At 47.3% G+C, this 12134-nt stretch overlaps 1 protein-coding gene across 1 annotated transcript in view; it reads left to right on the top strand.

The window, feature by feature from the left end:
• The window catches only part of grin1b (glutamate receptor, ionotropic, N-methyl D-aspartate 1b), a gene marked incomplete at both ends in the record, with an annotated part of 38356 nt that overhangs the window by 15536 nt on the left and 10686 nt on the right, over window positions 1-12134 (top strand). The window contains 3 exons of the mRNA XM_079222220.1: window positions 538-635; window positions 1788-1909; window positions 10829-11003. Coding sequence (XP_079078346.1) covers window positions 538-635; window positions 1788-1909; window positions 10829-11003 — 395 coding nt within the window. The remainder of the gene's footprint in view (window positions 1-537; window positions 636-1787; window positions 1910-10828; window positions 11004-12134) is intronic.

Consider the following 12134-nt stretch of genomic DNA (forward strand, 5'->3'; position numbering starts at 1 on the left):
TACCCTGACAGTCTCACAAGTACTCTGACAAACTCAACAGTACCCTACAAGTACCCTGACAAACTCACAAGTACCCTACAAGTACCCTGACAAACTCACAAGTACCCTACAAAACTCACAAATACCCTAACAAACTCTCAAGTACCCGAACGGACTCACAAGTACCCTACAAGTAGACAAACTCACAAGTACCCTGACAAACTCACTTGTGAGCCGAGGTGTCGGGGAGGGCGGTTCACAGCTAATAATGCGTGTCCTATGATGTGTCCTGTGGTGTGTCCTGTGGTGTTTCTCAATGTCCTACGATGTGACCTGTCTCGCTGCCGCCTGTCGCCCTGCGCTGCCTCCTGTCGCCCTGCCGCCTGTCGCCCTGCTGCCTGTCGTCCGGCCCTGCTGCCTGTCGTCCGGCGCTGCCGCCTGTCGCCCTGCGCTGCCTCCTGTTGTCCTGCTGCCTGTCGTCCTGCCGCCCTGCACTGCCTCCTGTCGCCCTGCCTCCTGTCGCCCTGCCTCCTGTCGCCCTGCGCGGTGGCCCTCCAGGCGGAAAAGGTGCTGCTGTTCAGCCCGGACACCAACCTGACGGCTCTGCTGCTGGAGGCCAAAGACTTGGAGGCCCGAGTCATCATCCTCTCTGCCAGGTTTGCACAACCGTCAAGGGGTTTGGGTGGTTGCTAGTTGGTTGCTACCATATTATGCTGTTGCTGTGTAGTTGCAATAGTTAACAGGCTGACTATCAGCGCTAATTCTGACCTGATTAAGTGGAGCAGTGGGAGACCTGAGGAGGGGCCGAGGTAGTTAGTGGAGAGAAGTGCATCTTGGGACATGTAGGCATACTGGGACATGTAGGCAAAACAATCCTCCATCATGCCGTTGAGAGTGGAGCAGGACTGAACTCTGAAAATAGCCCTCAGCTGCTTTGTCTGCCGGAGGACTTTCAGGTTTCTGTTCAGGGAACGCGTTTCAGATCAAAGCCTCCTGGCTCGAGTCCGAACAACAAGTCCTCAGACAGAAGACGCTCTCCTCCTTCCGGCTTTTGAACCAATCAGATTAATTCGCCACTCATGGTCCTCTTACTCATTTACTGCCGAGCTTTCCTGTTGAAGACGTGGCTGAAAGCTCCAGTGGAAGTCTATCAGGGGCAGTTTGTTGTTCCTATACGTAGACCTCGACCAGAACATGTTGACCTCGACCAGAACATGTTGACCTCGACCAGAACACGTAGACCTCGACCAGAACATGTTGACCTCGACCAGAACACGTAGACCTCGACCAGAACATGTCCATCTTGGGACACCAGGAGAGGAATGTATTGCTTCAATAGACAACATTTACCATCAACACTGACTGAACATCCACAGAGAAGGTGGAGGATGCAACTTAACAAAGACTTATGCATTTGGTTTCATTTGTTCAGGTCTGAAGGTTTTTAAAATGTTATCATGTGTTTTCAAGACCATTGCTGAGGTTAGGGTATTTGTGAGACTGTCAGGGTACTTGTTAGTCCGTTAGGGTATTTGTGAGGCTGTCAGGGTACTTGTGAGTTTGTTAGGGTACTTGTGAGTACGTCAGGGTACTTGTAGGGCAGTGGTGGGCTGTTGATATTGTACCTACGCCTGCTGTTTAACAGCTGATCGCGGCGTACCGGATGTGATTCTGTTTAGGCCAGCAGAGAAGGCTTAGCAGGCCCTGACGGCCCACCAGTGTTGCAGGGTACTTGAAAGCTTGTCAGGGTACTTTTAGGGTACTTGTGTATATGTGTGACTTGTTGTTTGCCTTCTGTGTGTTGGCAGTGAGGATGAAGCTGCCGCTGTGTATAAAGCGGCCCGGCAGCTCAACATGACCGGATCTGGCTACGTCTGGCTGGTCGGAGAGAGAGAGATGACCGGCAAAGCTCTGAGTGAAGCTCCAGATGGTACATCAGCCTCTGCCTTTTCTTCCTCGCCTCTCTTCTTCCTCACTGCTCTAGAACTTTCTCTCTGTCCCTGTCTCTCAGCTCTGCTTCCATCCGACTGTCAAGATCACTCTCAGCAGAGTCTGACCCTTTTGCCAAAAGTCCAATTCGAGTCCCAGTCATCTGTGACGAAGCTGTTAAAATGTCCGTCGCTCATGAGACGAAAAACAAACGCCTGCTGAGACAAAAGCAGCAAAGTGTTCGTGAGCTACGTTCCTGTCGTTTCTATATTTGTACCGTCGGCTTCAAGCGCTTCACGCTGAGCTGACTTCAGGTCATCTGAAGGTTTGATTCATGCAGACGAACAAAGAGCCGCCAGAACACGGGAGGCATTCAGGAAGTAAAGACGTGGCAACAATGAGCAGCTCTCCACTAACTCAGTTATTACAAACAGCAAAGAGGCATCAACAATAGCTTTGCTTGTAAAGTGTGTCAGTGTCTGCTCGTTGTAAACCGCCTGCTCACGGAGACCAGTTGAGATGTAAACCATTGTGACAGCTGGTTCATCAGTGCTGTCGTGACAATAATACATCAGGAAAACCTTTTACTGAGTATTCTTCATTAACCCTCTGGGGACTGAGGTTGTTTTCTCGATTTTACGTAATTTCTTAAATTCACCTTTTAAAAGCACTTCCATATGACAGATACCCATGTGTTACATCAACAATTGCAGAACAATCTCAGCTCTCTATATAATGAGGCACCATTGTCCTAAGGCAAAAGTGTAAAGAGAAAATATGGTCCTAAAGCTGAAAGATTGAATCTCGATTTTGGAAATTCTTCATATCTCTTGTGAAAACATACCTTTACTCATGTGGATGAACTGTATTGGTGGGTGGAATTGATTAACCAAAGGTCTTAGGTTCACAAAATCAGTGGAATATATGAATAAAATGGCGCTCGTATATTTAAAACAAACACATACGCGACTACGGGGAAGTAGAAAATACATAAAACCCCAAAATAGAGCTACGTCTAACAGGCCAAACTATTTAAACCAATCAGGAACCAATCAGAATCCCCGGCTCGTCAGGAGCCAATCACGGCCCCTAGGAGGAGACGGGTGGGGGCGGAGCCTCTCCGCTGAGCGTTGGATGGAAACATGGCCGCTCTGTCTCTCTCTGTCTGCTCGTGCTGCAGGTCTCTGATGAAGGACGCTCCTCCTCATCACAGTCAGTTAGCTCCTCAGCGTCCCAGTGTGTTTCTCTCTCTCTCTGGTTTCTTCTAACTCGCCGGTTGAACGTTTAAACATTCAGAGCGGAGCCGACGACGTGTTTAAAGGTTCCTAACCGCTCTTTCCTGTTCTCTGCTCATTGTAACTGTGTGGCTTTAAATGTGTCTAACATCTTTTTGTTTGTTTCATTTTCTATAGTGTGTGTCGTCCGCCCGCCCGTCTGCCCGTTCTCAGTAGACTATAAAGTTGGGGGGGGGGGCTTTGTTCAGGTTCGATGAATGGGGGGGGGGGGGGGTAAGCAGCTAGTGTTGCTACGGTTACCGTGACGAGTGTCTGAACAAACACTGGTAAGATGCCGCCGCTGCTTCCTGTTTCCTGCTTGATGCTTTGCCCTTTGCCATTGGCCAATAGAGGCCCCGCCCACTGTAACGTGGGGCCCAGCCCCTGCCATGGATGAGGGGGCGGGGTTCATCAAATCAGCTGATTACCCAGTTGGCCAGGTGACAACGTTAAGCTTTCCGATACGGCCAGAAGGATGTGGACACGCCCCTCGAGAGGAGGTCTGGTTCCTGGTCTAGATCATCCCCCTACACAAAGCAGCTCCTTAACCTGCTAGCGTTCCTGTAAAATTTGCCTAAAACGCCTATCCAAGGTATACCCAAAGTAAATTGCAAGCTGTACTTGAACCATTTGGAGTAAATGCATGGTCTTGGTCTCTTTTGAAAGTTAACACTCTGAAGCTTTTCCCCCTCAATAGTCAGAATCACTTTAAGAACTGGTTCCCTATGAAGAACTGGACTGGTCTGCACAGAACCCTGACCTCAGCCCCCTCTTACTGAAACAGGCCTCCAACAGACCTGCGGCAGATCGGCTGTCCACATACCTCTGGCCACGTAAAGATCCTCTGGGATCCCAAATTTCAGACTTCCTGTAACAGAAGTGGCTGCTGGGTAATCGGCTCCCCCGCTCCGTTGCCTCCTGTTTCAGAGCAACGTCCTCACCAGCTGCTGCACTCTTACAAATGATGAGTAATTTTTCTACACATCCCCGTCTCTCCCCACCGATGAGTCAAAAAAATCCTCCATCATGCCGTTGAGAGTGGAGCAGGACTGAACTCTGAAAATAGCCCTCAGCTGCTTTGTCTGCCGGAGGACTTTCAGGTTTCTGTTCAGGGAACGCGTTTCAGATCAAAGCCTCCTGGCTCGAGTCCGAACAACAAGTCCTCAGACAGAAGACGTGGTCTTCTCCTCTTCCTCTTGGACTTCATCACGAAGCCGCTCCTTCAGCTCTCCTCCTTCCGGCTTTTGAACCAATCAGATTAATTCGCCACTCATGGTCCTCTTACTCATTTACTGCCGAGCTTTCCTGTTGAAGACGTGGCTGAAAGCTCCAGTGGAAGTCTATCAGGGGCAGTTTGTTGTTCCTATACGTAGACCTCGACCAGAACATGTAGACCTCGACCAGAACACGTAGACCTAGACCAGAAAATGTAGACCTCAACCAGAACACGACCAGAACACGTAGACCTCGACCAGAACAAGTAGACCACGACCAGAACACATAGACCTCGACCAGGACACGTAGACCTCGACCAGAACAAGTAGACCTCGACCAGAACAAGTAGACCTCGACCAGAACACGACCAGAACACGTAGACCTCGACCAGAACAAGTAGACCTCGACCAGAACACGACCAGAACACGTAGACCTCGACCAGAACACATAAACCTCGACCAGAACACGTAGACCTCGACCAGAACACGTAGACCTCGACCAGAACACATAAACCTCGACCAGAACACGTAGACCTCGACCAGAACACATAAACCTCGACCAGAACACGTAGACCTCGACCAGAACACATAAACCTCGACCAGAACACGTAGACCTTGACCAGAACACGACCAGAACACGTAGACCTCGACCAGAACAAGTAGAACACGACCAGAACACGTAGACCTCGACCAGAACACATAGACCTCGACCAGAACAAGTAGACCACGACCAGAACACGTAGACCTCGCCCAGAACACGACCAGAACACGTAGACCTCGACCAGAACACGTAAACCTCGACCAGAACACGTAGACCACGACCAGAACACGACCAGAACAAGTAGACCTCGACCAGAACACGACCAGAACACGTAGACCTCGACCAGAACAAGTAGACCTCAACCAGAACACGACCAGAACAAGTAGACCTCGACCAGAACACGACCAGAACACGTAGACCTCGACCAGAACAAGTAGACCTCGACCAGAACACGACCAGAACACGTAGACCTCGACCAGAACACATAAACCTCGACCAGAACACGTAGACCTCGACCAGAACACGTAGACCTCGACCAGAACACATAAACCTCGACCAGAACACGTAGACCTCGACCAGAACACGTAGACCTCGACCAGAACACATAAACCTCGACCAGAACACGTAGACCTCGACCAGAACACATAAACCTCGACCAGAACACGTAGACCTTGACCAGAACACGACCAGAACACGTAGACCTCGACCAGAACAAGTAGAACACGACCAGAACACGTAGACCTCGACCAGAACACATAGACCTCGACCAGAACAAGTAGACCACGACCAGAACACGTAGACCTCGCCCAGAACACGACCAGAACACGTAGACCTCGACCAGAACACGTAAACCTCGACCAGAACACGTAGACCACGACCAGAACACATAAACCTCGACCAGAACACATAAACCTTGAACAGAACACGTAGACCTCGACCAGAACACGTAAACCTCGACCAGAACATGTAGACCTCGACCAGGACATGTAGACCACGACCAGAACACATAAACCTTGACCAGAACATGTAGACCTCGACAAGAACATGGAGAGCACGACCAGAACACATAAACCTCGACCAGAACACGTAGACCTCGACCAGAACACGTAGACCTAGACCAGAACAAGTAGACCTCAACCAGAACACGACCAGAACAAGTAGACCACGACCAGAACACGACCAGAACACGTAGACCTCGACCAGAACACATAAACCTCGACCAGAACACGTAGACCTCGACCAGAACAAGTAGATCTCGACCAGAACACGACCAGAACAAGTAGACCTCGACCAGAACACATAAACCTCGACCAGAACACGTAGACCTCGACCAGAACACGACCAGAACACGTAGACCTCGACCAGAACAAGTAGAACACGACCAGAACAAGTAGACCTCGACCAGAACAAGTAGACCACGACCAGAACACGTAGACCTCGACCAGAACACGACCAGAATACGTAGACCTCGACCAGAACACGTAAACCTCGACCAGAACACGACCAGAACACGTAGACCTCGACCAGAACACATACACCTTGACCAGAACACATAAACCTTGAACAGAACACATAGACCTCGACCAGAACACGTAAACCTCGACCAGAACATGTAGACCTCGACCAGGACATGTAGACCACGACCAGAACACATAAACCTTGACCAGAACATGTAGACCTCGACTAGAACATGTAGACCACGACCAGAACACATAAACCTCGACCAGAACACGTAGACCTTGACCAGAACACATAAACCTCGACCAGAGCATGTAGACCTCGACCAGAACATGTAGACCTCGACCAGAACACGTAGACCTAGACCAGAAAATGTAGACCTCAACCAGAACACGACCAGAACACGTAGACCTCGACCAGAACACGTAGACCTTGACCAGAACAAGTAGACCACGACCAGAACACGTAGACCTCGACCAGAACACGTAGACCTCGACCAGAACAAGTAGACCTCGACCAGAACACGACCAGAACACGTAGACCTCGACCAGAACAAGTAGACCTCGACCAGAACACGACCAGAACACGTAGACCTCGACCAGAACACATAAACCTCGACCAGAACACGTAGACCTCGACCAGAACACGTAGACCTCGACCAGAACACATAAACCTCGACCAGAACACGTAGACCTTGACCAGAACACGACCAGAACACGTAGACCTCGACCAGAACAAGTAGAACACGACCAGAACACGTAGACCTCGACCAGAACACATAGACCTCGACCAGAACAAGTAGACCACGACCAGAACACGTAGACCTCGACCAGAACACGACCAGAATACGTAGACCTCGACCAGAACACGTAAACCTCGACCAGAACACGACCAGAACACGTAGACCACGACCAGAACACATAAACCTCGACCAGAACACATAAACCTTGAACAGAACACGTAGACCTCGACCAGAACACGTAAACCTCGACCAGAACATGTAGACCTCGACCAGGACATGTAGAACACGACCAGAACACATAAACCTTGACCAGAACATGTAGACCTCGACAAGAACATGTAGAGCACGACCAGAACACATAAACCTCGACCAGAACACGTAGACCTCGACCAGAACACGTAGACCTTGACCAGAACACATAAACCTCGACCAGAACACGTAGACCTCGACCAGAACACGTAGACCTAGACCAGAACAAGTAGACCTCAACCAGAACACGACCAGAACAAGTAGACCACGACCAGAACACGACCAGAACACGTAGACCTCGACCAGAACACATAAACCTCGACCAGAACACGTAGACCTCGACCAGAACACGTAGACCTCGACCAGAACAAGTAGATCTCGACCAGAACACGACCAGAACACGTAGACCTCAACCAGAACACATAAACCTCGACCAGAACACGTAGACCTCGACCAGAACACGACCAGAACACGTAGACCTCGACCAGAACAAGTAGAACACGACCAGAACACGTAGACCTCGACCAGAACACGTAGACCTCGACCAGAACAAGTAGACCTCGACCAGAACAAGTAGACCATGATCAGAACACGTAGACCTCGACCAGAATACGTAGACCTCGACCAGAACACGTAAAACTCGACCAGAACACGACCAGAACACGTAGACCTCGACCAGAACACATACACCTCGACCAGAACACATAAACCTTGAACAGAACACATAGACCTCGACCAGAAAACGTAAACCTCGACCAGAACATGTAGACCTCGACCAGGACATGTAGACCACGACCAGAACACATAAACCTTGACCAGAACATGTAGACCTCGACTAGAACATGTAGACCAAGACCAGAACACATAAACCTCGACCAGAACACGTAGGCCTTGACCAGAACACATAAACCTCGACCAGAGCATGTAGACCTCGACCAGAACATGTAGACCACGACCAGAACACGTAGACCTCGACCAGAACAAGTAGACCTTGACCAGAACATGTAGACCTCGACCAGAACACGTAGACCTCGACCAGAACATGGCCAGAACACGTAGACCTCGACCAGAACATGACCAGAACACGTAGACCTCGACCAGAACACGTAGACCTTGACCAGAACATGTAGACCTCAACCAGAACACGTAGACCTCAACCAGAACACGTAGACCTCGACCAGACCACGACCAGAACACATAAACCTTGACCAGAACACGTAGACCTTGACCAGAACACATTAACCTCGACCAGAACACGTAGACCTCGACCAGAACATGTAGACCACAACCAGAACACGTAGACCTCAACCAGAACATGTAGACCTCAACCAGAACACGTAGACCTCAACCAGAACATGTAGACCTCGACCAGAACACATAAACCTCGACCAGAACACGTAGACCTCGACCAGAACACATAAACCTCGACCAGAACATGTAGACCTCGACCAGAACATGTAGACCTCCACCAGAACATGTAGACCACGACCAGAACACGTAGACCTCGACCAGAACATGTAGACCACAACGATCCAGCTTTTCTAAACGTCTCCAGGGTTTTTAAAGACAGTTGATCAACAGAATAACGTGAACGCCTGTAGCTGAATAATAATACAACCCGATACAATAAGCGCTCCGCGGCCTTGAACCAAATGTGACCCCACAAAGAGGTATTTTGTGTGTGGTTGCATCAGATTGTGCAAGTGTTGCTGTTATTGTGTCTGTGCTGAGGTTGTTTCTGAGACGATTCCCTGAAAAGAAACCGATGAAGCACTACTGGGACATCATGGATTTTAATGTTGTTTGTTCTTCATCAGACACTTGTCACATTAGGAGGAAAACACATCTACATTTGGTGCTTCAGCTAACGGAACAACAGTCTGCTAACACCGTTAGCATCCCTCATCGGAAATGACGAGCTCTGCTCCAGTGGAACGTTCGGTTTAAATAAATGAAGCATTTCATTCGATGAAGAGGGAGATCAGGATTAAGCTGTTCTCCTTGTTTTCATTACTAAAAGTTAGCCAGCTGTTCTCCTTGTTTTCATTAGTTAATGTTAGTCAGCTGTTCTCCTTGTTTTCATTAGTTAACGTTTGTCAGCTGTTCTCCTTGTTTTCATTAGTTAACGTTAGTCAGCTGTTCTCCTTGTTTTCATTAGTTAACGTTAGCCAGCTGTTCTCCTTGTTTTCATAAGTTAACGTTAGTCAGCTGTTCTCCTTGTTTTCATTAGTTAACGTTTGCCAGCTGTTCTCCTTGTTTTCATTAGTTAACGTTTGCCAGCTGTTTTCCTTGTTTTCATTAGTTAACGTTAGCTAGCTGTTCCCAGTAGTTTGCTTGGGGAATGCTAACAGTGTTAGCCAGCTGTTCTCCTTGTTTTCATTACTAAACGTTAGCCAGCTGTTCTCCTTGTTTTCATTACTAAACGTTAGCCAGCTGTTCTCCTTGTTTTCATTACTAAACGTTAGCCAGCTGTTCTCCTTGTTTTCATTAGTTAACGCCAGCTGTTCTCCTTGTTTTCATAAGTTAACGTTAGTCAGCTGTTCTCCTTGTTTTCATTAGTTAACGTTTGCCAGCTGTTCTCCTTGTTTTCATTAGTTAACGTTTGCCAGCTGTTCTCCTTGTTTTCATTAGTTAACGTTAGCTAGCTGTTCCCAGTAGTTTGCTTGGGGAATGCTAACAGTGTTAGCCAGCTGTTCTCCTTGTTTTCATTACTAAACGTTAGCCAGCTGTTCTCCTTGTTTTCATTACTAAACGTTAGCCAGCTGTTCTCCTTGTTTTCATTACTAAACGTTAGCCAGCTGTTCTCCTTGTTTTCATTAGTTAACGCCAGCTGTTCTCCTTGTTTTCATTAATTAACATTAGCCAGCTGTTCTCCTTGTTTTCATTAGTAAACGTTAGCCAGCTGTTCCCAGTAGTTTGCTTGGGGAATGCTAACAGTGTTAGCTAGCTGCTGTCAGTCAGATACATTTTTTGTTGCAGTGTGACAAGTTTCTGCTGAAGGAAACCACCAAACAAGGTTCATAACGTCTCAGTGAGGCTTTTCTTTCCTGAGACAAATGGCTGTGATTCTCAGAGTGAACTCCCAGCATGCCGTTTGGTGGTACTGAACACTGACCTGACGCCTGAAGCCCTGAGTGTGTGTTTAAATTACACTGAAGTCCTCCTTTAGTTTCCTCTGTAAGATTAATTAAAGTGTGTGTGAGTTTTTAATTAACTGTATGAATGAGGGCAGTTTTCAGTCTGCAGCCTATTACGCCTCCTGCTGTGTGTGTGTGTGCGTGTGTGTGTGTGTGTGTGTGTGTGTGTGTGTGTGTGTAACCTCTCTATCCTGTGTGTGTGTGTGTGTGTGTGTGTGTGTGTGTGTGTGTGTGTGTGTGTGTGTGTGTGTGTGTGTGTGTGTGTGTGCATGTGAATGTGTGTGTGTGTGTTGCGTGTGGTGCAGGCCTGCTGGGCCTCCAGCTGATTAACGGTAAGAACGAGTCGGCTCACATCGCGGACGCCGTGGCCGTGGTGGCCCAGTCCCTGCAGGAGCTGTTTGAGAAGGAGAACATCACGGAGCCTCCGCGGGGCTGCGTGGGCAACACCAACATCTGGAGGACGGGGCCGCTCTTCAAACGGTCAGTACGCCGAGGTCAGAGGTCGCCCACAGCTTCTTCAGCAAGTGACAGCTGGGGGCGGGGCTAATGGTGAATGATATTGGATAATGGTTAATGGTTATTAGCTAATGGTTAACTAATAGTTATTAGCTAATGGTGAATGGATATTGGATAATGGATAATGGTTATTAGCTCATGGTTAATTGATAATGGTTAATGGTTAATGGATATTGGATAATGGTTAATGGTTATTATCTCATGGTTAATTGATAATGGTTAATGGTTAATGGTTAATGGATATTGGATAATGGATAATGGTTATTAGCTCATGGTTAATTGATATTGGTTAATGGATAATGGTTAATGGATATTGGATAATGGTTAATGGTTATTAGCTAATGGTTAACTAATGGTTAATGGTTAATGGATATTGGATAATGGCTAATAGTTATTAGCTCATGGTTAATGGTTAATGGTTAATGGATAATGGTTAATGGATAATGGTTAATGGATGATGGTTAATGGTTATTAGCTCATGGTTAATGGATAATGGATAATGGCTAATAGTTATTAGCTCATGGTTAATGGTTAATGGTTAATGGATAATGGTTAATGGTTAATGGATAATGGTTAATGGATGATGGTTAATGGATGATGGTTAATGGTTATTAGCTCATGGTTAATGGATAATGGATAATGGTTATTAGCTCATGGTTAATGGTTAATGGTTAATGGATAATGGTTAATGGTTAATGGATAATGGATAATGGTTATTAGCTCATGGTTAATGGATAATGGTTATTAGCTCATGGATAATGGATAATGGTTAATGGTTATTAGCTCATGGTTAACTAATAGTTAATGGTTTATGGCCAATAGTTAACAAATAGTTAATGGCTAATAATAAAAATAGTTAAAACATGGTTAAAGCAACCCCTAATATATAAATATATATATATATTTTAAACACAAATTAATAGCTGACAATGAACTAACACAAGTTAAAAAAAGCCTTCCTGAATAAAAAGGTTCATAGGCCAGTCTTAAAAGAGTGTCTGAGTTGTTACTACCAATAATAACAGCAGCAGTGGACAGAGTAGAACAATGAGGTCAGAGTGCAGAACCATTTTACAGAAAGAACAAAGAGAAAGC

The sequence above is a fragment of the Taurulus bubalis genome (genome assembly GCF_910589615.1).
Source record: "Taurulus bubalis genome assembly, chromosome: 8".
Lineage (NCBI taxonomy): Eukaryota > Metazoa > Chordata > Actinopteri > Perciformes > Cottidae > Taurulus > Taurulus bubalis.